This window comes from Heterodontus francisci, chromosome 9 (assembly GCF_036365525.1).
Source record: "Heterodontus francisci isolate sHetFra1 chromosome 9, sHetFra1.hap1, whole genome shotgun sequence".
NCBI lineage: Eukaryota > Metazoa > Chordata > Chondrichthyes > Heterodontiformes > Heterodontidae > Heterodontus > Heterodontus francisci.
This window is the reverse complement of record NC_090379.1, coordinates 62757593-62782295: the sequence shown is the minus strand read 5'-3', so window position 1 is coordinate 62782295 and position 24703 is coordinate 62757593. Positions and strand designations below refer to the sequence as shown.

The 24703-nt window shown below is 43.0% G+C and overlaps 1 protein-coding gene across 1 annotated transcript in view; it reads right to left on the bottom strand.

Moving 5' to 3' along the window:
* Window positions 1–14564: 14564 nt before the first annotated feature.
* Window positions 14565–24703, bottom strand: part of daam1a (dishevelled associated activator of morphogenesis 1a) — a 182130-nt gene continuing 171991 nt past the window's right edge. The window contains exon 26 of the mRNA XM_068039245.1: window positions 14565–16506. Within this exon, the coding sequence (XP_067895346.1) occupies window positions 16300–16506 (207 nt within the window). The 3' untranslated portion in view covers window positions 14565–16299. The remainder of the gene's footprint in view (window positions 16507–24703) is intronic.

Sequence of the window (24703 nt, the reverse complement as noted above, 5' to 3'; positions counted from 1 at the left end):
TATGAAATTACCACGATCCATTCATCCTTTGGAATTCAGCCCTTCCTGACCCCTTCAAGGAAAACAATTACGACAACAAACTACTTATGGGTGGCAATCCTTACTCTCATTTGTAGTGCCCCACTAAGTTTCATAGATAGCAGCAGAGGGATATCACAGCAAAGCACATACCTCTATCACAGTGATCAAAAGGACCAGTGGGTCTTAAAGAAACACTTTTGCTGCCTTAACAGGTTAGGAGGGACTGTACAGTATGCTCCAGCTAATATGTCCTGCATACACTTGTGGCCTGCTGTGCCTGATACAACTTTGCCATCAAGAAAGCCTTGGACTTGACGCTGTTGGGGAGGTGGCCCTCGCTGCTTTGGAGACAGAGCTATACAAAAAAGTTACAACACAGAAATAGGCTATTTGTGATTCTGCATGTCAACAAATAGTCCTAATCACATTTACCCACCATGTTCCTTTATTCCACACACAGGTTTGTACATGTGGTTCTCTTTCAGTTTCTCCATTAACCTCCTCTAATTCAGAAACATCATTCATGTTTATCCACCTACACTTTGAGAAGGATTGCCATTAGCTTGTTTTCTAGATAATGTATCCAGGGTTCCTGGAGCTAAAGCATCATCACCGTTAATTTTAAAGTAAACATTTATACTTCATTCCATGTTAGACTTTGAATTCAAACATATTTCCAATACTTACTCGGCTGCTTGTGCACAATATTATAATGATCGAGGATCAACTTATATCAAGTACACTGCTGGAGTAAAAGCCATCTGCAGTTCATTTATTATAAATCTCCTCCCTAAACCATGTTAATTCATAAAATTCAAATGGAGTCAAGGATACCATGGAAACCCATTTGAGATCTGTATTAAATTCAGGACAAGAAGTAAACTACTATAATGTTTTTAAGGTCAGACAGTCTCCACTGTTTGGCATTTTTAAAAAGTAAGCAGGGAGAATAATGCAGCATGTCCAAATGATAGATACATTTCAAAAAGACTTGCATAACATCTCTGTCATGAAATGAAAGCGTTAAATACATTTTCAAACAGATCACCATTTAAATGCAAAATATTATTCCTGTTACATCACTAGAGATACCATTTTACACATAGCTTTATTAACATGCAGTGAGATGCATGCATTTAAGTTAACAAACAAAGAACAGGACAGCACAGGAACAGGCCATTCGGCCCTCCAAGCCTGCGCCGATCTTGATGCCTGCCTAAACTAAAACCTTCTTCACTTCCAGGGTCCGTATCCCTCTATTCCCATCCTATTCATGTATTTGTCAAGATGTCTCTTAAACGTCTCTATGGTACCTGCTTCCACCACCTCCCCCGGCAACAAATTCCAGGCACTCACCACCCTCTGTGTAAAAAACTTGCCTCGAACATCCCCTCTAAACTTTGCCCCTCGCACCTTAAACCTATGTCCCCTATTAACTGACTCTTCCACCCTGGGAAAAAGCTTCTGACTATCCATTCTGTCCATGCCGCTCATAACTTTGTAAACCTCTATCATGTCGCCCCTCCACCTCCGTCGTTCCAGTGAAAACAATCCGATTTTATCCAACCTCTCCTCATAGTTAATGCCCTCCAGACCAGGCAACATCCTGGTAAACCTCTTCTGTACTCTCGCCAAAGCCTCCACATCCTTCTGGTAGTGTGGCGACCAGAATTGCACACAATATTCTAAGTGTGGCCTAACTAAAGTTCTGTACAGCTGCAGCATGACTTGCCAATTTTTATACTCTATGCCCCGACCGATGAAGGCAAGCATGCCGTATGCCTTCTTGACTACCTTATCCACCTGCGTTGCCACTTTCAGTGACCTGTGGACCTGTACGCCCAGATCTCTCTGCCTGTCAATACTCCTAAGGGTATACTTCCCACCTGCATTAGACCTTCCAAAATGCATTACCTCACATTTGTCAGGATTAAGCTCCATCTGCCATTTCTCCGCCCAAGTCTCCAACCGATCTATATCCTGCTGTATCCTCTGACAATCCTCATCACTGTCCGCAACTTCACCAACCTTTGTGTCGTCCGCAAACTTACTAATCAGACCAGCTACATTTTCTTCCAAATCATTTATATATACTACAAACAGCAAAGGTCCCAGCACTGATCCCTGCAGAACACCACTAGTCACATCCCTCCGTTCAGAAAAGCACCCTTCCACTGCTACCCTCTGTCTTCTATGACCGAGCCAGTTCTGTATCCATCTTGCCAGCTCCCCTCTGATCCCATGTGACTTCACCTTTTGTATTAGTCTGCCATGAGGGACCTTGTCAAAGGCTTTACTGAAGTCCATATAGATAACATTCACTGCCCTTCCTTCATCAATCATCTTCGTCACTTCCTCAAAAAACTCAATCAAATTAGTGAGACACGACCTCCCCTTCACAAAACCATGCTGCCTCTCGCTAATAAGTCCATTTGTTTCCAAATGGGAGTAAATCCTGTCCCGAAGAATCCTGTCTAATAATTTCCCTACCACTGACGTAAGGCTCACCAGCCTATAATTTCCTGGATTATCCTTGCTACCCGTCTGAATCAAAGGAACAACATTGGCTATTCTCCAGTCCTCTGGGACCTCACCTGTAGCCAATGAGGATGCAAAGATTTCTGTCAAGGCCCCAGCAATTTCTTCCCTTGCCTCCCTCAGCATTCTGGGGTAGATCCCATCATGCCCTGGGGACTTATCTACCTTAATGCTTTGCAAGACACCCAACACCTCCTCCTTTTTGATAATGAGATGAATGAGACTATCTACACTCCCTTCCCTAGGCTCATCATCCACCAAGTCCTTCTCCTTGGTGAATACTGATGCAAAGTACTCATTTAGTACCTCGCCCATTTCCTCTGGCTCCACACATAGATTCCCTTCTCTGTCCTTGAGTGGGCCAACCCTTTCCCTGGTTACCCTCTTGCTCTTTATATACGTATAAAAAGCCTTGGGATTTTCCTTAATCCTGTTTGCCAATGACTTCTCATAACCCCTTTTACCCCGCTGACTCCTTGCTTAAGTTCCTTCCTACTGTCTTTATATTCCTCAAGGGATTTGTCTGTTCCGAGCCTTCCAGCCCTTACGAATGCTTCCTTTTTCTTTTTGATGAGGCTCACAATATCCCGCGTTATCCAAGGTTCCCGAAACTTGCCAAACTTATCCTTCTTCCTCACAGGAACATGCTGGTCCTGGATTCTAATCAACTGACGTTTGAAAGACTCCCACATGTCAGATGTTGATTTACCCTCAAACAGCCGCCCCCAATCTAAATTCTTCAGTTCCTGCCTAATATTGTTATAATTAGCCTTCCCCCAATTTAGCACCTTCACCCAAGGACTACTCTTATCCTTATCCACAAGTACCTTAAAACTTATGGAATTATGGTAACTGTTCCCGAAATGCTCCCCTACTGAAACTTCAACCACCTGGCCGGGCTCATTCCCCAATACCAGGTCCAGTACGGCCCCATCCCTAGTTGGACTATCTACGTATTGTTTCAAGAAGCCCTCCTGGATGCTCCTTACAAATTCTGCCCCATCCAAGCCCATAGCACTAAGTGAGTATCAGTCAATATAGTAGAAGTTAAAATCACCCACTACTTCAACCCTGTTACCTTTACATCTTTACAAAATCTGTCTACATATCTGCTCCTCTACCTCCCGCTGGCTGTTGGGAGGCCTGTAGTAAACCCCCAACATTGTGACTGCACCCTTCCTATTCCTGAGCTCCACCCATATTGCCTCGCTGCATGACCTCTCTGAGGTGTCCTCCTGCAGTACAGCTGTGATATTCTCCTTAACCAGTAATGCAACTCCCCCACCCCTTTTACATCCCCCTCTATCCCGCCTGAAGCTTCTAAATCCTGGAACATTTAGCTGCCAATACTATCCTTCCCTCAACCAAGTCTCTGTAATAGCAACAACATCATAGTTCCAAGTACTAATCGAAGCTCTAAGTTCATCTGCCTTACCTGTTATACTTCTTGCATTGAAACAAATGCACTTCAGACCTCCGCAACATCTCCCTGCCTGCTCTTCCTCTTAGTCTTAGTCTTACTCGCCTTATTTACTAGTTCCCCCTCATTTATTTCACTTGCTGTCCTACTGCTCTGGTTCCCACCCCCATGCCACACTAGTTTAAACCCTGAAGGTGCGATAGAGGGAGCAAGGGCCAAAGGATTTCAGAATTGTAAATGTAAAAGTAAAAACACCCAGCAAGGGAATGAAGACACATGAATACATTTTGGAATAAAAGCAAGCCCTTAGTTGTTACACAAATTGCATATCAAAAATGTTGTACATGCTTACTAAAAAAACAAAATTTACTTCATTTCACTCTTCACCACATTCCCAGAAGAATTGCATAAAAGCCAGCTTAGGAAGTGCTCAGTAACACAATACAGAGTCAACCAGCAGATTAATGAACATTCTTTGGCACTTTTGTCTCTTGTTTTTGTTAGAAGAGCTGAGAAAAATAGAATGTCAATAATAGCAAAAATGCATTAAATTTCTTCTTTACACCAAAATTTGAATGGAGGCTGTGCATAAATTCCTTTACGTCTGTCAAAGGAGTAAGCAATTGGTTTATTCACAAATCTTCTTTATTGATTCTACCCTTATATTTGGAATTTGTCAAGGCAGTGTGCTCACAGCATGCAATATTCCCAAGTCCCAGATTTACAGACATCTGATAACCTCGCAGATCGCAAGGGCTGCAGTTTAAAAATCTATGTGCTGATTGTTTTATTGAAGTGACAGTACCACCAGCCTCAAAATCTTCTTCCTGCAGATTGTGGTCCCAGAAAGATCCTAGTTACTACAGGTTACATATAAAGTAAACCTAATAAAATGGATGTGTGATTGTAAGGGACAGAGTTTTGTGGCCATGATATGCTCCATTACTTTTGCACTAGAAAATATAGCCCAAATCTGAAAATAAAAGCTGTGAGGATCTATAATCACTACAGTTCATCACGTTCATGTCCTTTAAGCAGCTGAATTGCAGGACAAATTCTATTTCTTACTTTACTAATTGATGCAGACCAGTGAGGTAAAAAGGGAAATACCTAGATTGCAGGTAGATTTCTTCTGCAGTTTCTTTTCTGCTCATGGTATTCTTAAGAGTGTTAGTAACTCGGTTGCTTGACTGCACGGCTGCCATCTGAATGATTTGCTACATCGGACTGTGGCAAGAATCAGTGGTATAAACTTGTGCACCTTGCAGCTTTTGCTGTTGAGGCTGGAAGTTAAAAACTGGGAGAGGCTTGGAAATTATATCTGTACAATAGAAAGTCACACCTGAAATGGGCCAAGGTTATGGGCCAAGTGCTGGCAAATGGGATTAGGTAGACAGGTCAGGTGTCTTTAATGCATCGGTGCAGACTCGATGGCCGAAGGGCCTCTTCTGCACTGTATTATTCTGTGATTCTGTGAAATAAAAATACAAGAGACAATATTTTAATCAGTGATAGGAAACCAACAATTTATACCAGTTTCAGAATCAAGGTAACAAACTTTGGATATAGGCAAGATCTTAACACTTATCAAAATTGTTAAAAATTACATAAGGCCCACTTAATGTCAAGAGTTTAGTAAAGTGACATGCTCTATTTAAATGGGGAGCTAAACAAATAAATAAAATTAATATAAGACTTACTTAGGATACAAAACACTGAAACTAAAACATTTTTCACATAGGCCACAATGTTTGAAACTGATGTTGAAAATTGAAATCGATGAATAAAGGCTTGTTTCTGTAGCAGTTCAGTAATTCTTAACATTTCTTGTGGGCTGTGATAAACAAATTTTGAAATTAAAATAGGCCAAAATGTAAAGTCAGGACTACATTGATATCCCCACTCCTACCAAATGAAAATTTGGGACTAAAAAACAAAGTTAAAATCTGGGACAAAAGCAGAGAAAAGTTGAGAATTACTAAACTGCTACATGACCAAGCCCTTATTCATCAATTTCAATTGTCTACATCAGTTTCAAACATTGTTGACTATTTGACCAATGTTTTAGTTTTAGTCTTTTGTTTCCTAATTGAGTTAATGGCAGTATGGAAATACTTATGTAGAAAACAGGAAATGAAGGTCACATCACAGGAAGGTGCCATTCAAGAAGGGACATGCATCTGTAAACCGTACATTTGGGATGTAACCTCTTTATATCGCAAAGAACAATTGAAAAATTAAGGAACCTTAAAATGTGAGGTGCAGTTTTTTGCCAATTCTTCAGATTTCACAAAGCTCAGCGGGATCGTTACTGTGGAAAAGTGGATCCCTACACTAATTCTGGAGTGAAATTCAGAGCATTTTAGATGGCAGATGTTTAGTGACATTTTACTACTTTTAACTTGAGCCAAAAGAGAGATTCACAGAGCACAGCTACATGCAAAGTTACTTGTGTCCCTTTGTTTGAAATACGGTTTTAAGACCTCAATATTAACTGGGATTGTCTTATTACAAAGCGCTTAAAGGGGGCGGAATTCTTAAAATGCATCCAGGAGAGCTTTTTGAGCCAGCACGTAGAAAGTCCGACAAGAGAAGGGGAGTGGTAGAAGTGTCAGTGGGGGAGCATTTCAGGGATAGTGACCAGAACTGTAAGATTCAAGGTAGTTATGGAAAAGGACAAAGGTGGACCAGAAATAAAGGCACTGAATTGGGGGAAGGCCGATTTCAATATGATAAAACAGGATCTGGCCAAAGTGGACTGGGAGCAGCTACTTGTAGGAAAGTCTACATCAGACCAGTGGGAGTCATTCAAAAAGGAAATAGTGAGTGTTCAGGGCCGACATGTTCCCATAAAGGTGAAGGGTAGGACCAATAAGTCCAGGGAAGCCTGGATGTCGAAGGATATAGAGGATTGGATAAGGAAAAAAAGGGAGGCTTATGGCAGATTCAGAGGGCTGAAAACCAGCAGAGGACCTAGAGGAGTATAGAAAGTCATGGAGTCATAGAGTTATACAGCACAGAAACAGGCCCTTCGGCCCATCATGTCTGTGCCGGCCATACAGCACCCAACTATTCTAATCCTATTTTCCTGCACTTGGCCCGTAGCCCTGTATGCAATGGCATTTCAAGTGCTCATCTAAATATTTCTTAAATGTTGAGGGTTCCTGCCTCCACCACCCCTTCAGGCAGTGCGTTCCAGATTCTAACCACCCTCTGGGTGAAAAAATGTTTCCTCAAATCTCCCCTAAACCTCCTGCCCCTTACCCTAAATCTATGCCCCCTGGTTCTTGACCCCTCTGCTAAGAGAAAAAGTTTCCTCCTATCTAACCTATCAATACCCCTCATAATCTTGTACACCTCAATCATGTCCTCCCTCAGTCTTCTCTGCTCCAAGGAAAACAACCCTAGCCTTTTCAGTCTCTCTTCATAGCTGAAATGCTCCAGCCCAGGCAACATCCTGGTGAATCTCCTCTGGACCATCTCAAATGCAATCACATCCTTCCTATGGTGTGGTGCCCAGAACTGTACACAGTACTCCAGCTGTGGTCCCTGTACTTCCTAGGGTCCTACCATCCTTGCCTTGTTAGTCCTCCCAAAATGCATTACCTCACACTTCTCAGGATTAAATTCCATTTACCACTGCTCCGCCCATCTTACCAGCCCATCTATATCTCCCTGTAATCGAAGGATTTCCTCGTCACTATTTACAACACCAATTTTCGTGTCATCTGTGAACGCACTGATCACACCTCCTATATTCACGTCTAAATCATTAATATACGCTACAAAACAACAAGGGTTCCAGCACCGATCCCTGTGGTACACCACTGGTCACAGGCTACCAATCACAAAAACAGCCCTCGACCATTACCCTCTGCCTCCTGCCACTAAGCTAATTTTGGATCCAATTTGCCAACTTGCCCCGGATCCTATGGGCTCTTACCTTCTTAACCAATCTCCCATGCAGGACCTTATCAAAAGCCTTAGTGAAGTCCATGTAGACTACATCTACTGCTTTACCTTCATCTACATATCTAATCACCTCCTCGAAAATTCAATCAAGTTAGTTAGACACAATCTCCCCCTGACAAAGCTATGCTGACTATCCCTGATTAATCCCTGCCTCTCCAAGTGGAGATTAATCCTGTCCCTCAGAACTTTTTCCAATATTTTCCCAACCACTGACGTTAGATTCATCGGCCTGTAATTACCTGGTATATCACAATCCCCCTCCCTGATCACTACTCCTACATCATCTTTCTCCATAGTGAACATCGATGAAAAGTAATCTTTAAAACCTCACCTATGTCCTCCGCCTCCACACCAAGATTGCCATATTGGTCCCTAATGGGCCCAACTCTTTCCCTGGTTATCCTCTTACCCTTAATATACTTATAAAATGCCTAGGGATTTTCCTTTATCTTGCCTGCCAGTGTTTTTTCATGCCTCCTCTTCGCTCTCCTAATTACTTTTTTAAGTGCCACCCTACACTTTCTATACTCCTCTAGTGCCTCCGCTGTTTTCAGCGCTTGGGTCTGCCATAAGCCTCCCTTTTTTTCCTGATCCAATGCTCTATATCCCTTGACAACCAGGGTTCCCTGGGCCTGTTAGTCCTACCCTTCACCTTAACGGGTACATGTTGGCTCTGGACTCTCACTATTTCCTCTTTGAATGACTCCCACTGGTCTGATATAGACTTTCCTACAAGTAGCTGCTCCCAGTCCACTTTGGCCAGATCCTGTTTTATCATATTGAAATCCGCCTTCTCCCAATTCAGTACCTTTATTTCTGGTCTATCTTTGTCCTTTTCCATAACTACCTTAAATCTTACAGAGTTATGGTCACTATCCCCGAAATGCTTTCCCCACTGACACTTCTACCACTTGACCGGCTTCGTTCAAAGAACAAGAACAAACAAAAAGAACAAAGAACAGTACAGCACAGGAACAGGCCATTCGGCCCTCCAAGCCTGCACTGATCTTGATGCCTGCCTAAACTAAAACTTTCTGCACTTCCGGAAAGAACAAAGAACAGTACAGCACAGTACAGTTCCTTAGGATTAGGTCCAGTACTGCCCTTTCCCTTGTAGGACTTTTTATATACTGGCTCAAAAAGCTCTCCTGTATGTATTTTAAGAATTCCACCCCTTTTAAGCCTTTTGCACGAAGACTATCCCAGTTAATATTGGGGAAGTTGAAATCCCCTACTATTATTACCCCATTATTTTCATGACTCTCAGAGATTTGCATATCTGCTCCTCTATCTCTCCCTGACTGTTTGGAGGCCTGTAGTAGACACCCAGCCAAGTGATTGCCCCTTTTTTGTTTTTAAGTTCTACCCAAATGGCCTCAGTTCAGGAACCTTCGAAGATGTCATCCCTCCTTACTGCAGTAATTGAATCCTTGATCAACAGTGCAATGCCAACTCCTCTTTTATCCCTTCCCCTGAGTATTCTATACCCTGGAATATTGAGCTGCCAGTCCTAGTCCTGTCCCTCCCTCAACCATGTCTCTGTGATAGCAATAATATCATAATCCCATGTGCTAATCAACACCCTCAATTCATCTGCCTTACTAGTAAGACTCCTTGCATTGAAATAGATGCAATCCAACCTTGCATTTTTCCCTTGTGCCTTACCAGGTCTATATTTGCTCTGCCTTCCAGGCAGACTTACTTTCTGTTCTATATTACCCCCTACTGTACCTCCACTCTGTATCCCATCCCCCTGCCAAATTAGTTTAACCCCCACAGAACAGAACTAGCAAATCTCCCAGCAAGGATGCTTGTCCCATTCCGGTTCAAGTGCAACCCGTCCAACTTGTACAGGTCCCACCTTTGCCTGAACCAGGCTGTTATGTGAGGCAAGGAAGGAGATTGCAGGAGCTCTGACACAAATTTTCAAATCCTCTCTGGCCACAGAAGTGCCAGAGGACTGGAAGACAGTGAATGTGGTACCATTATTCAAGAAGGGAATAGGAATTAACCAGGTAATTACAGGCCAGTGAGTCTAACATCAGTGGTAGGGAAACTATTGGAAAAAATTCTGAGATAAGTTGGAGAGGCAGGGATTAATCAAGGATAGTCAGCATGGCTTTGTCAGGGGGAGATCATATCTAACACATATTTCTGAATTTTTCGAGGAGGTGACCAGATGTGTAGATGAGGGTAAAGCAGTTGATATAGTCTACATGGACTTCAGTAAGGCTTTTGATAAGGAGCCGCATGGGAGATTGGTCAAGAAGGTAAGAGCCCATGGGTTCCAGGGCAATTTGGCAAATTGGATCCAAAATTGGCTTAGTGGCAGGAGACAGAGGGTGATGGTCGAGGGTTGTTTTTGCGATTGGAAGCCTGTGACCTGTGGTATACCACGGGGATTGGTGCTGGGACCCTTGCTGTTTGTGCTGTACATTAATGATTTGGGTGTGAATATAGGAGGTATGATTAGTAAGTTCGGAAATGACACGAAAACTGGTGCTGTCGTAAATAGTGAGGAGGAAAGCCTTAGATTATAGGATGATATGGATGGGCTGGTAAGATGGGCAGAGCTGTGGCAAATGGAATTTAATCCTGAGAAGTGAGGTGATGCATTTTGGGAGGCCTAACAAGGCAAGGGAATATACAATGGATGGTAGGACCCTAGGAAGTACAGAGGGACCTTGGTGTACTTGTCCATAGATCACTGAAGGCAGCAGCGCAGGTAGATAAGGTGGTTAAGAAGGCATATGGGATACTTGCCTTTATTAGCCAAGGCATAGAATATACGAGCGGGGAGGTTATGATGGAGCTGTATAAAACGCTAGTTAGGCCACAACTGGAGTACTATGTACAGTTCTGGTCGCCACACTATAGGATGTGATTGCACTGGAGAGGGTGCAGAGGAGATTCACCAGGATGTTGCCTGGGCTGGAGCATTTCAGCTATGAAGAGAGACTGGATAGGATAGGGTTGTTTTCCTTAGAGCAGAGAAGGCTGAGGGGGGACCTGTTTGAGGTATACAAAATTATGAGAGTCATAGATAGGAAGGAACTTTTTCCCTCAGCGGAGGTGTCAATAGCCAGGCGAATAGATTTTAGGTAAGGGGCAGGAGGTTTAAAGATGATTTGAGGAAAAACTTTTTCACCCAGAGGGTGGCTGGAGTCTAGAACACTCTGCCTGAAGGGGTGGCAGAGGCAGGAACCCTCACAACATTTAAGAAGTATTTAGATGAGCACTTGAAACACCATAGCATACAAGGCTACGGGCCAAGTGCTGGAAAATGGGATTAGGATAGGTGCTTGATGGCCGGCAAGGACACGATAGGCCGAAGGGCCTGTTTTTGTGCTGGATAACTTCATCACTCTAATGTGTCACCTTTGTAATTACAATACAATGGCCAAATGATTTCAAAGATGTATGTTTAAAAAAAAGTGGCTGTTTCTTGTTCATTGCTGAAATGCAAAATTCAGCTACCTTTAACTAAACGGAGCTGCATTAAAAAACTCAATACAACTTTTCTAAAAGCTTATTTCTGGCATGTCATACATGTGCATTTGTGCTACAGCAAATCATCTAAATAATTCTGATACTTCGTGAACCGTTGCAATCCATGCGGGGTAGGTACACCTATGGTGCTGAGGGAGTTCCAGGATTTTGACCCAGTGACAGTGAAGGAACAGTGCTAATAATTCCAAGTCAAGATGGTGTGTGGCTTGGAGGGGAACCTGCAGAGGTGGTGGTTTTCCCATGCATTCGTTGCCCTTGTCCTACTGGGTTTGGAAGGTGCTAAGGAGCCTCACAGTGCATTGCTGCAGTGCATCTTTTACACCCTGCTGCCACAGTGCGTCGGTGGTGGAGGGACCAAATGTTTGTGGTTGGGGTGCCACTGAAGCAGGCTGCTTTGTCCTGGAAGGTGTCGAGCTTCTTGAGTTGTTGGAGCTGCACCCTTCCAGGCAAGTGGAGAGTATTCCATCACACTCCTGACTTGTTCCTTGTAGAAGTTGGACAGGCTTTAGGGAGTCAAGAGCTGAGTTACTTGCCGTAGGATTTCTAGCCTCTGACCTGCTCTTGTAGCCACGGTGTTTATATGGCTACTTCAGTTCAGTTTCTGGTCAATGGTAACCCCCAGGATGTTGATAGTGGGGGATTCAGCGATTGTAATGCCATTGAATGTCCAGGGGAGATGGTTAGATTCTCTCGTTTGACATAATCATTGCCTGGCACTTGGGTAGCACGAGTGTTACTTGCCACTTATCTGCTCAAGACTGGATATTGTTCAGATCTTGCTGCGTTGCTGCACGGACTGCTTCACTATCTGAGGATGGTGCTGAACATTGTGCAATCATCAGCGAACATCCCCTTTTCTAACCTTATGATGGAGGGAAGGTCATCGATGAAGCAGTTGAAGATGGTTGGGCCTAGGACACTACCCTGAGGAACTCCTGCAGTGATGCCCTGGAGCGGAGATGATTAACATCCAACAACCACAACCATCTACTTTTGCCATCTGCCTCTGAACATACCCTGTGCACAAATAAACAAGTAGTTTTGGAAAAATTCTTTAACACACCTTGTTTGGCTGACCTATCAGGAACCAGGTGGGCAGTTCATTTAACATTGGACCTTCATAACAAAAGAGAAATTTATTCCATCAGTCTGGGCTGGATTTAAACTTAAGATTCCAAAAGTGAAGAGATACTGATGCACACATCTTTCAAATTGGACAAATACTTGCAATTCTGTTCAATAGCTGCACAAGTTTTGTTCAAATCCTAGCCTGTACTAACTTTCAATTGCTTTGGAGTACCAAGGTGAAAGATATCAATTACTACACAACGCACATGCAATCAAAATCAGTCCAGAAGATCTTATTGATCTTGTGTACATTGACTGTTCATCCACTTAGCATTTATAAGTTGCAATCTCTGTTCAGCCAAGAATCAGTCCAGCTCCCTCTTCATGGTGTGCAGACAGGCAGCACACACTGTAGAAGCCAGTGACACATTCCTGAGGCTCTCGACTCCGAAAAAAGGTTAAACTACCTCCCCAGGTTGTCACACTATGTACACATTCCGACCCGTTATTTATCTCCCATCAGGTGCCTTTTACGCTTTACACTGCTCTAAAGTAAATAGACCCAATTACTTAAGCTTGAGTAACTAAGTCAAGAGTGAAGGATTCCAACAAAATATAATTAAACCAATGTTTCCCAAGAATAAAATTATGCAAGTAGATTCCTATGAAGAACATTCCCCACACACAAACAGTCCCCTCAATAGCTTAAAGGTAGTTTCCATTTGTTTTCTTTTAATCTATTGATTTCAAACCATTGACTTATTTTAAATTTCATGACTGTTTTTGATCAGAATTAAATAACAATGTTTGGCCACGTTTGAGTCTAAGCACTGTAAGCCTTGGTTCAGCTGGTAGCACTCTCATCTCTGAATCAGAAAGTGTGGGTTCAAGTTCCACTCCAGAGACTTGACCATAAATATCTAAGTTGAAATTCTAGTGCATTAGAGGGAGTGCCGCACTGTTGGAGTTGCTGTTTTTCAGATGATGGATCTGTTTGCCCTCAAGTGGATGTAAAAGATCCCATGGCACTATTTTGAAGGGCAGCAGGGGAGTTATCCCCAATGTTCTGGCCAATATTTATCCCTCAACATCACAAAAGAGATTACCTGGTCATTATTACATTGCTGTTTGTGGGAGACTGCTGGGTTTCCTCCATTACAACAGTGACTACATTTCAAAAGTACTTGATTAGCTGTAAAGCACTTCGGAACATCCTGAAGTTGTGAATAGTGTTATAGAAATGCAAGTCTTTCTTTCAGGTTTACTGTACTCTGTTCAGTTGTCTGCATTTGTGTGTTAAAATGTAATCATGCACTTGTTTACAGGAGTAAGAGGATTCAATTCAATATACACACTATACTTTATATGGTTGTGAGATGTGGAATATAGAATTTAGTTTTCAAATCTCTCAGAATTTTATATTAAAATACTTCAAATATATCATTGGGTAGCAAGGTCTTGAAGTCGGATTTTAATAAAAGTCTGCAAGTAGCACTAAAATACCTAAAAGACTGCCTGGTGATTTTACTATACAGATTTTCCAACAATTGATGAGGTCAGCTTGTCAACATTAGGTTGCTGCACTGCACAGAACCCCAAGATGACATGTTCTTTTTTGAAATTCTGATTTCAGTCCTCTGAAAAATGAAGATATTTTAAAAATGGTTAAACAAAATGTCAATCACATATATAAGGTTTGTACCCATAATACACTGCTTCATTATAAAACTGTCTATAACTTGACTCCGTTCCATTCTCCCAGTTTCTCCGTGGAATAGTGTAGGTCAGATGGTTTCACAGGTCGGCGCAACATCGAGGGCCGAAGGGCCTGTACTGCGCTGTAATGTTCTATAACACAGCAATAATGAATACATCCCAGAGTGTATGAGGTATTAAACTATTCTTGTACTATTAAATCTCAATTTCCAGCATTGGAAATTTAAGAGCATTTTAATGGCTGGTACACTTTGTAGAACTACTTCTTACAAATATTCACCATCTTTTGACAGGATACACAAAACAATTGTTCAACTACTTTTCTTTATTGCATTTTATTAGGATCTTACAAGTCAAAAAGGTACACAGCATTTGTGACTGCTCATGTTATTGACAACATCCCACTAAATTACCAAACAAATGATATCCTTAGTGTACATTCCTGTTTACAAATATTATAACCATTTTTGGCATTGTTTAAAAAATTTGTCAGATAAACCCAAGAAACCAATGAGCTTCTACCCGAACCAGCACCAGTCTAAAACACTTTATAACAGTGGCACATGGAACTGCTTTCACACTTCCGCTTTGGAAAGGAAAAGCAAAATGGGTATATCAAAGTCTGTAAGGAAGGACAGGGTGTTCACTCATGTACACATACACACACACACGCGCACACACACACACATACCTAAGCTTTTATAGTGTTCTCACTCTTTACAGGACCAATCAGAACACTTATTTCCCCTAGCCAATAGCTTAAACTGCACAGTGTCCAAACAGTTTTAAAACAAATCAGATCCTGAAATCACAAAACTTTACTACAGTGAGCCCTATTCATAAACACAAACCTGTTTGCAGGCACTTTGGTTAAGGGATCAAGTCACATTACAGTGAAAAGAAAGGCTCTTCATCAGTTGCTACCAAATTAATGCCTTATGATTTGGCTAGAAAATTTGAATTTTTTGTTACAGTACTTGAATATATATGTCTGACACCTCTTCCCAAATATGTCCAAATATAAATAGGCTGTAGAGTTCGATTGTCCTGAATTATTCACACTGTCCTTTTTACAATAGCCATTTTCAGACTTTAGTTGTGAGTTATAGTTAGATACGAGGTTATGAAAGTCATTTTTTATTCAAGTTTCAAGCACAGTTTTTTTTCTTCTTTTAAACAATTCTCCCCTTTCCCCCCCACACCCCCCAAACCAATAACTGACAAGAACCATTTCAATTATATTTTGTGTCTGGTTATGGTCCTGCTGTAGAGCTGCCAGCAGCAAGAAAAAAGGTTCAACATTTTGTTGTCCCTTCAGAGAACCCTTACTATCATCTCCATTAATTATGGAATGTTTTTATAGAAACAAAAGGAAATCTGGATGTACTATAAACATATTCCCATGATCATACTCATTTTCAGTCAGAAAATAGTTTGAGTAAACAGTGTTTAAAATAAAATATTTCCCAACTAAGAACTGTTTTTAAAAAACGATCAAGGGAAATTACTCAATTCCTTGGAACCAGGTCAAAAGCCACAGATGTTTGAGGGTCTTCAGCAATACACATTTCAAATGTTCCTTTTATGCTCCACTTATTTAAGTCGATACGGTCTTCCCAGCATGCCTCAGCCACTTCAGATTCAAATCCAAGTAATTATCAGCTCCATAAATTTCTTAATTGCATCAGCACCATCTTTAATCCATTAGGTCTCTTAATTTTTCATTCAGTTTGGATGGAATGCTAATGCAGCCGAACATTTGTGGAAGGGTATGTTTTTATTATGAAATCATGAACATCAAGTTCTGCTCATCAGTTGTGTGAATCCTAGGAATGCTCGAGTGTTTTCTGTGCTTCAGCACCACATAAACAAACTTCTCATTAACAGTGGTGCATGCAAAACCCAGCTACAAAGAGGGAAAGGGAGCCTGCTATGAAGAGCGGCAGCCATTAATAGGGCCAATCGGCAGTATAATCGGTCAGTATAATCACAACAGGACAGTAACACGTAAGCTGGCTGCTACACAGCCGTAATTCTGCACTACAGGTGATGGCTTAATAGTTGAGCTTCGTAACTGGTCGCTCTCGGCTACCATCCGTCACTTGGCTGGTGACACGCTTCCGGTTGCGCTTTAGCTTGAAATCTTTATCAAAAACTTCTCCTGAACGTAGAGCTGAAACCAGGTCATCAAATTCTCCTCCCTCCTCACTACCTTCTTTTGCCTTCTTTGCTTTGCGTTCTCTTTCGCGTTGTTCTTTAAGCTAAAAGAAAAAGAACTTGTGAAAGCCGTGAATTGTTTCAACTGGAAAAATAAGACCATGGTTCATATATTATACATATACAGTACGGATTGCAGAATTTACTGTAAACCACAACCTCACTTGATATCCCAAGGACGATGTAACATTATTTGTGGAAGATCTTTACTGTTAGCCATTACATATCCTATTGTGAAGAAAATGCTATTGTTACAGCACAGCATAATGACAAAGCGGCATCACAATTTTCTGGTGATAGGAACCAACCACAAGACGTTAAAAGACAAGTTCGGGGGGGGAAATAAAACTGTATAAACATCCAACAGCCAGCAATATGAGGAATATCTCCACCAACTATAACTCACTTGATGAGTTACGCGACTGACTTTGTCAGTACTAGTGTATCTCATATCTCAAGCCAATATTACCTTCCGGGAGAGGAGCAGATCTGCGGGAATAACACTAAGTGGGGAGCTGATAAACGCAGCCCGAGGATTGCGGCCTAGAGCACTTACCTTCCGGGAGAGCAAAGGCCTGCTCGGGTATGCAATTGAAACCCGATCCGGGCCAGTCTTGATCACATCCAACCTGAACCCGACCTGGGCCCCGAGTCCTTTGATTTTTTCCTGCGCCCGACCCAACCACTGGAATGAAGTTAATTATATCAAAGAATTTGTGTTCTACCTTGGATCCTCTGTTCTGGCAGCAGGCTATTGCTGCAGAATCGTACAGATGGAGTTGGGAATCGGAGCTTGATTTTGTCACCAACGGCACACCACCGCCCCCCCCCCCCCTTCCCTCCCTCCCCTGCAACTTTCACACACAAGCACTTTAGTTTGTGGCCGGGTTCATTGGATAGTGATCAGGACTCTAGTACAGTAGTACTGTTTGATTGAAGACTTCTGGTTGATCAGCTTACTTCCCCTTTCCCTCGGAGCAAAAAGGAGCACTGAGTCTGATTCTGCCCGACCTGAGCCCGAATGCCGGACCCGGAAGAGAGACCCAGCCCGAACCCAACACATGTCGTCGAGTCTGGTCGGGTTGGGGTCGGGTAGCCATGCTCTCGCGGAGAGGAGTCCAGGTGCGCCCGAGTTTGAAAACAAAGTGAACAGTGGCATCACAGGAAAGCTGCAGGGTGATTGGTTGGTGAGTAACCGCTGTTAGGGAGTATCAGTAAATAGCTGGGTTCGTACATTACTGTAAGGATGCGTGTGTAAATAGCTGGGTTATGTAGTGTCGCAACAACTGGCAGACTAAAAATGAATAAGAAATTAAGTACTAATAATAAGGGTGTACTGCAAGCCTCCAAACAGTCAGGGAGAGATAGAGGAGCAGATATGTAGGCAAATCTCAGAGGTGTAAAATAGGGTAATAATAGTAGGGATTTCAACTTCCCCAACATTAACTGGGATAGTCTTACAGCAGAAGGCTTAAAGGGGGCAGAATTCTTAAAGTGCATCTAGGAGAGCTTTTTGAGCTAGCACGTAGAAAGTCCGACAAGAGAAGGGTGGTACTGGACCTAATCTTAGGGAATGAAGCTGGACAAGTGGTAGAAGTGTCAGTGGGGAAGCATTTCGGGGATATTGACCATAACTATAAGATTTAAGGTAGTTATGGAAAAGGACAAAGATGGACTGGAAATAAAGGTACTGAATTGGGGGAAGGCCAATTTCAATATGATAAAACAGGATCTGGCCAAAGTGGACTGGGAGCAGCTACTTGTAGGAAAGTCTACATCAGACCAGTGGAAGTCATTAAAAAAGGAAATAGTGAGTATTCAGGGCAGACATGTTCCCATAAAAGCGAAGGGTAGGACCAATATGTCCAGGGGGCCCTGGATGTCGAAGGATATAGAGGATTGGATAAGGAAAAAAAAGGGAGGCTTATGGAAGCTTCAGAGGGCTGAAAACAGCGGAGGCCCTAGAGGAGTATAGAAAGTGTAGGGGGGTACTTAAAAAAGTAATTAGGAGAGCGAAGAAGGGGCACGAAAAAACACCGGTGGGCAAGGTAAAGGAAAATCCCAAGACGGTTTATAAGTATATTAAGGGAAAGAGGATAACCAGGGAAAGAGTAGGGCCCATTCAGGACCAAAGTGGCAATGTGTGTGTGGAGCTGGAGGACGAAGGTGAGGTTTTAAATGATTACTTTTCATCTGAGTTCACTGTGGAGAAGGACGATGTAGCTGCAGAGATCAGGGAGGGGGATTGCGATATATTTAAACAAATTAGCATTGAAAGGGAGGAGGTATTAGCAGTTTTAGCTGGCTTAAAAGTGGATAAATTCCCAGGCCCAGATGAGATGTATCCTAGGCTATGTGAGGCAAGGGAGGAGATTGCAGGGGCTCTGACACAAATTTTCAAATCCTCTCTGGCCACAGCAGAAGTGCCAGAGGACTGGTGTACAGCAAATCTGGAACCATTATTCAAGAAGGGTAATAGGGATAAACCAGGTAATTACAGGCCAGTGAGTCTAACATTAGTGGTAGGGAAACTATTGGAAAAAATTCTGAGGGACAGGATTAATCTCCACTTGGACAGACAGGGATTAATCAAGGATAGTCAGCATGGCTTTGTCAGGGGGAGATCATGTCTAACACATTTGATTGAATTTTTCGAGGTGACTAGATGTGTAGATGAGGGTAAAACAGTTGATGTAGTCTACATGGACTTCAGTAAGGCTTTTGATAAGGTCCTGCATGGGAGATTGGTCAAGCAGGTAAGAGTCCATGGAATCCAGGGCAGTTTGGATCCAAAATTGGCTTAGTGGCAGGAAACAGAGGGTGATGGTCGAGGGTTGTTTTTGCAATTGGAAGCCTGTGACCTGTGGTGTACTGCAGGGATCAGTGCTGGGACCCTTACTGTTTGTGGTCTACATTAATAATTTGGACGTGAATATAGGAGGTATGATCAGCAAGTTCGGAGATGACACAAAAACTGGTGGTGTCGTAAATAGTGAGCAGGAAAGCCTTAGATTATGGGACGATATAGATGGGCTGGTAAGATGGGCAGAGCAGTGGCAAATGGAATTTAATCCTGAGAAGTGTGAGGTGATGTATTTTGGGAGGAATAACAAGGCAAGGGAATATACAATGGATGGTAGGACCCTAGGAAGTACAGAGGGACCTTGGTGTACTTGTTCATAGATCAGTGAAGACAGCAGCGCAGGTAGATAAAGTGGTTAAGAAGGCATATGGGATACTTACCTTTATTAGCCGAGGCATAGAATATAAGAGCAGGGAGGTTATGATGGAGCTGTATAAAACGCTAGTTAGGCCACAGCTGGAGTACTGTGTACAGTTCTGGTCACCACACTATAGGAGGGATGTGATTTCACTGGGGAGGGTACAGAGGAGATTCACCAGGATGTTGCCTGGGCTGGAGCATTTCAGCTATGAAGAGAGACTGGATAGGCTAGGGTTGGTTTCCTTAGAGCAGAGAAGCCTGAGGGGGGACCTGAGTGAGGTGTATAAAGTTATGAGGACCATAGATAGGGTAGATAGGAAGAAACCTTTTCTCTTGGCGGAGGTGTCAATGACCAGGGGGCATAGATTTAAGGCAAGGGGCAGGAGGTTTAGAAGGGATTTGAGGAAAAACCTTTTCACCCAGAGGGTGGTTGGAATCTGGAACACACTGCCTGAAGGGGTGTTAGAGACAGGAGCCCTCACAACATTTAAGTATTTAGATGAGCCAAGTGCTGGAAAATGGGATTAGGATAGATACGCTTGACGGCCAGTGCGGACACGGTCAGCTTAAGGGCCTGTTCTGTGTTGTATAACTAGACTATGAGTGGCTTTTTTTTTTAAAGTAAGGTTTATTTGAACTCGTGAACTGTATTGATTTTAAGTAGGATTTATCAGTACTAGTAAGGTTTTATTAATAATTTTAAGGCCTTGTAATATTGGTAAGGTTTGTTTTTAGCTGTAACAAAGGTTCAACTGATAAATAAAGGAATGGCAGGGTGCTTCAACCTCAAAAGTGCACCTCCTGTATTATGTAGGAGCTCCAGGATACTTTCCGTATCCTGGAGAACAATTTGTGCAGGAAGTGTTGTGAATTGCAGCAACTTGAGCTCTGGGTTTTGGAACTTCAGCAACAGCTGGCAACACTGCTGTTCATTCGTGAGGATAGGAGCTATGTGGAAAGCATGTTTATAGATGTGGTCACCCCACAGTTTAACAGTAAGCAGGGAGAGAGGGAATGGGTGACCACCGGGTAGTCAAAAAGAATCAGACGGGTACTGCAGGAGACCCCTGACTACATCACACTCTCCAACAGGTATTCAATTCTGAATACTGAGCAAAGCGCTGCTTCACCTGGGGAGTGCAGCCAGAGCCAAGGCACCATGTGTAGCTCAGCTGCATGGAGGATACAGTGAAAACTGGAAGATCCATAGTGATAGGCGATTCGATAGTCAGGGAAACAGACAGGTGTTTCTGTGGCCGCAGACGTGAATCCAGGATGGTGTGTTGCCTCCCTGGTACAAGGGTCAAGGAATGCAATGAACGGCTGTAGAGCATCCTGAAGGGGGAGGGTGAACAGCCAGCAGTTGTGGTCCACATCGGAACCAACGATATAGGTAGAAAGAGGGATGTGGTCCTGCAGTCAGAATTTAGGGGGCTAGGTAAGAAATTAGGAAGCAGGACTCAAAAGTAGTAATCTCCAGATTACTCACAGTGCCGTGGGCCGGTGAGTATAGAAAAGAAGGATAAGATAGATGAATGCATGGCTGGAAAGATGGTGCAAGAGGGAGGGCTTTACATTCCTGGGACATTGAGACCGACTCTGGGGGAGATGGGACCTGGACGAGTTCCCCCTAAACAGAGCTGGGACTGAGTGCCTTGCAGGATGGTTTGCTAGTGCTGTTGGGGAAGGTTTAAACTAGTTTGGCAGGGGGATGGAGACCTGAGGGCAAACTCAATTGGGACAAAATCAGAAATGAAAATGGAAGGCAGAAAATTAATGGACAAGTCTGGAAGACAGAAGAAACAAAGGTTAGAAAATAAAAAAGTTTGGCAGTGCTCAAGGGTATCTATTTCAATGCAAGGAGTATAGCAAATAAAGCAGATGAATTGAGGGCACAGATAGACACGTGGTAGTATGATATCAAAGCTATTACAGAAACATGGCTTAAGAAGGGACACAAATGTCAGCTAAATGTTCCTGGTTACAGGGTTTTCAGACGCGATAGGGAGGGGTATAAAAAAGGAGGGGGAGTGGCAATTTTGATCAAGGAAACTATTACAGTTATGAGGAGGGATGGTATGTTGGAAGATTCATCAAATGAGGCCATATGGATTGAGCTAAGGAACAAAAAAGGGGTAGTCACACTGCAGGGAGTGTACGATAGACCCTCAAACAGTCTGAGGGAGGCAGAAGAGCAGATATGCAGGCAAATCTCTGAGAAGTGCAAGAAGGGCAGTCATAGTAGGGGATTTTAGCTACCCCAATATTAACTGGGATAGTTTTAATGTGAAAGGAACTGAGGGAGCAGAATCCTTGATCGTGCATTCAGGAGAACTTTTTTGCCCAGTATGTAGCAAGGTCAACAAGAGAGGATGCAGTTTTAGACTTAGTTTTAGGAAGTGAAGATGGGCAGATGGAAGGAGTGGCAACTGGGAGAACATTTTGGTGGTCACGATCATAATTCAGTCAATTTTAACATAATTATGGAAAAGGACAGAGATAGAACAGGAGTTAGAGTTCTCAATTGGGGCAAGGCCAATTTTACTAAACTGAGGCATGATTTAGCAAAAGTGGACTGGAAACAGCTACTTGAAGGTAAATCAGTGTCAGAGCAATGGGAGGCATTCGAAGGGGAGATTCAAGGAATTCAGAGTCAGCATGTTCCCACAAAGAAAAAGGGTGACATGGCCAAATTTAAAGCCCCACGGATGTCAAGGAGCCTACAGGGTAAGATAAGGCAGAAAAGGAAAGCTTATGTCCGACACCGAGAACTCAATACTACAGAAAGCCAAGACGAGTATAGAAAGTGGAGGGGTGAAATCAAAAAGCAAATTAGGAAAGCAAAGAGAGGGCATGAAAGAATATTAGCAAGCAAACTCAAGGTAAACCCAAAGATGTTTTATCAATACATTAAGAGTAAGAGGATAACTAAGGAGAGATTAGGGCCCATAAAAGACCAAAAAGGTAACCTATGTGTAGGGGCAGAAGATGGTGGTAGGGTTCTTAATGAATACTTTGCGTCTGTCTTCACAGAAGAGGGAGACAACGCAGATATTGTAGTTAAGGAGGAGTGTGAAGTATTGGATGTGATAAACGTAGGGAGAGAGTAAGTATTAATGGGATTAGCATCCTTGCAAGTTGATAAAATCAGCAAGGCCAGATGAAATGTACCCTCGGCTGTTGAAAGAAGCGAGAGGGGAAATAGCGGAAGGTCTCACCATCATTTTCCAGTCCTCATTGGATACAGGTGTGGCGCTGGAGGATTGGAGAACTGCTAATGTTGTGCCTCTGTTTAAAAAGGGAGCGAAGGATAGACCAAGTAATTATAGGCCAATCAGTCTAACCTCAGTAGTGGGCAAATTATCAAAATCTATTCAGAGAGACAGAATAAACTGTCACTTAGAAAGGCACAGGCTAATCAAGGATAGTCAGCATGGATTTGTTTAGGGAAGATCTTGTTTGACCAACTTTACCTATATTCTTTGTTACTTCTTGAAAAAATCCGATGAGTAGTGCAGTTGATGTGATCTACATGGATCTTAGCAAGGCTTTTTGACAAGGTCCCACATGGCAGATTGGTTAAAAAAATAAAATCCCATGGGAGCCAGGGAAGTGCAGCAAGGTGGATACAAAATTGGCTCAGTGGCAGTAAATAAAGGGTAATTGTTGACGAGTGTTTTAGCGACTGGAGGGCTGTTTCCAGTGGCGTTCCGCAGTGCTCACTGATGGGTCACCTGCTTTTTGTGGTATATATTAACGATTTGCACTTAATCGTAGGGACCATGATCAAGAAATCTGCAGACGACACAAAGATTGGCTGTGTGGTAAACAGTGAGGAGAATAGCAGTAGGTTGCAACAAGATATTGATGGTCTGGTCTGATGGGCAGAGAAGTGGCAAATGAAATTCAGCCTGGAGAGGTGTGAGGTGATGCATTTGGGGAGGTCAAACGAATACACGATTATTGGGAAAATACGGAGAAGTGTGGAGTAAGTGAGGAACCTTGGAGTGAATGTCCACAGAACCCTGGAGTGAATGTCCACAGAACCCTGAGGGTAGCAGGACAGGTCAATAAGGTAGTTAAGAAGGCATATAGAATCCTTTCCTTTATTAGCCGAGGTATAGAATATAAGAGCAGGGAGGTTATGCTGGAACTGCATAACTCATTGGTTAGGCCACAACTTGAGTACTTTGTGCAATTCTGGTCAGCTCATTACAGAAAGGATGTAATTACATGAGAGAGGGCACCGAGGAGATTTACGAGGATGCTGCCAGGACTGGAAAAATGCAGCTATGAGCAAAGATTGGATAGGCTGGGGTTGTTCTCCTTGGAACAGAGAAGACTGAGGGGAGATCTGACTGAAATGTACAAAATTTTGAGGGGCCTGGATATAGCGGAAGGGTTTATTCACCTTAGCAAAGGGGTCAGTAATGAGGCGGCATAGATTGGTAGAAAAAATAGAGGCGGGATGAGGAAAACCCTTTACACCCAGAGGGTGTTGGGGATCTCGATATGCATCTCAAGTGCCATAATCTGCAGGGCTATGGACCAAATGCTGAAAGGTGAGATTAGTATAGGTGAATCGTTTTTCGGCCGGTACAGACACGATGGGCCATGATCCTAAACGCGCTGGCTCATTAGCATGCCTGGGTCACCTACCCCCAAAAGGCGTGGAGGGGGCGGGCGAGCCGTCCCTGGTAGCAGCATCCGGTGCCACTACGCAGCCAATTTTATAGGGCTTAGAGCTCCAAATGACCATTTCAAATCTTAAAGGCAACTTGTATTTATGAGTCTTAAAAATAATTTTTAAAATCTTTCCATTCCCACGCCCACCGCTACCCACCCCCCCCCCCATAGCCTTACATTTAACTCCTTGCCCACTCACCCCCCCAAAATACTTACCTTGATTACCTGACCTCCCCGCATCCCCCCAAAGTTCATAAACTCTAGCCCTCTACCCCTTCCCACTATCCCCCCCAACAAAAATCAAAGATTTTGACCCCGCACTGAAAAAAATG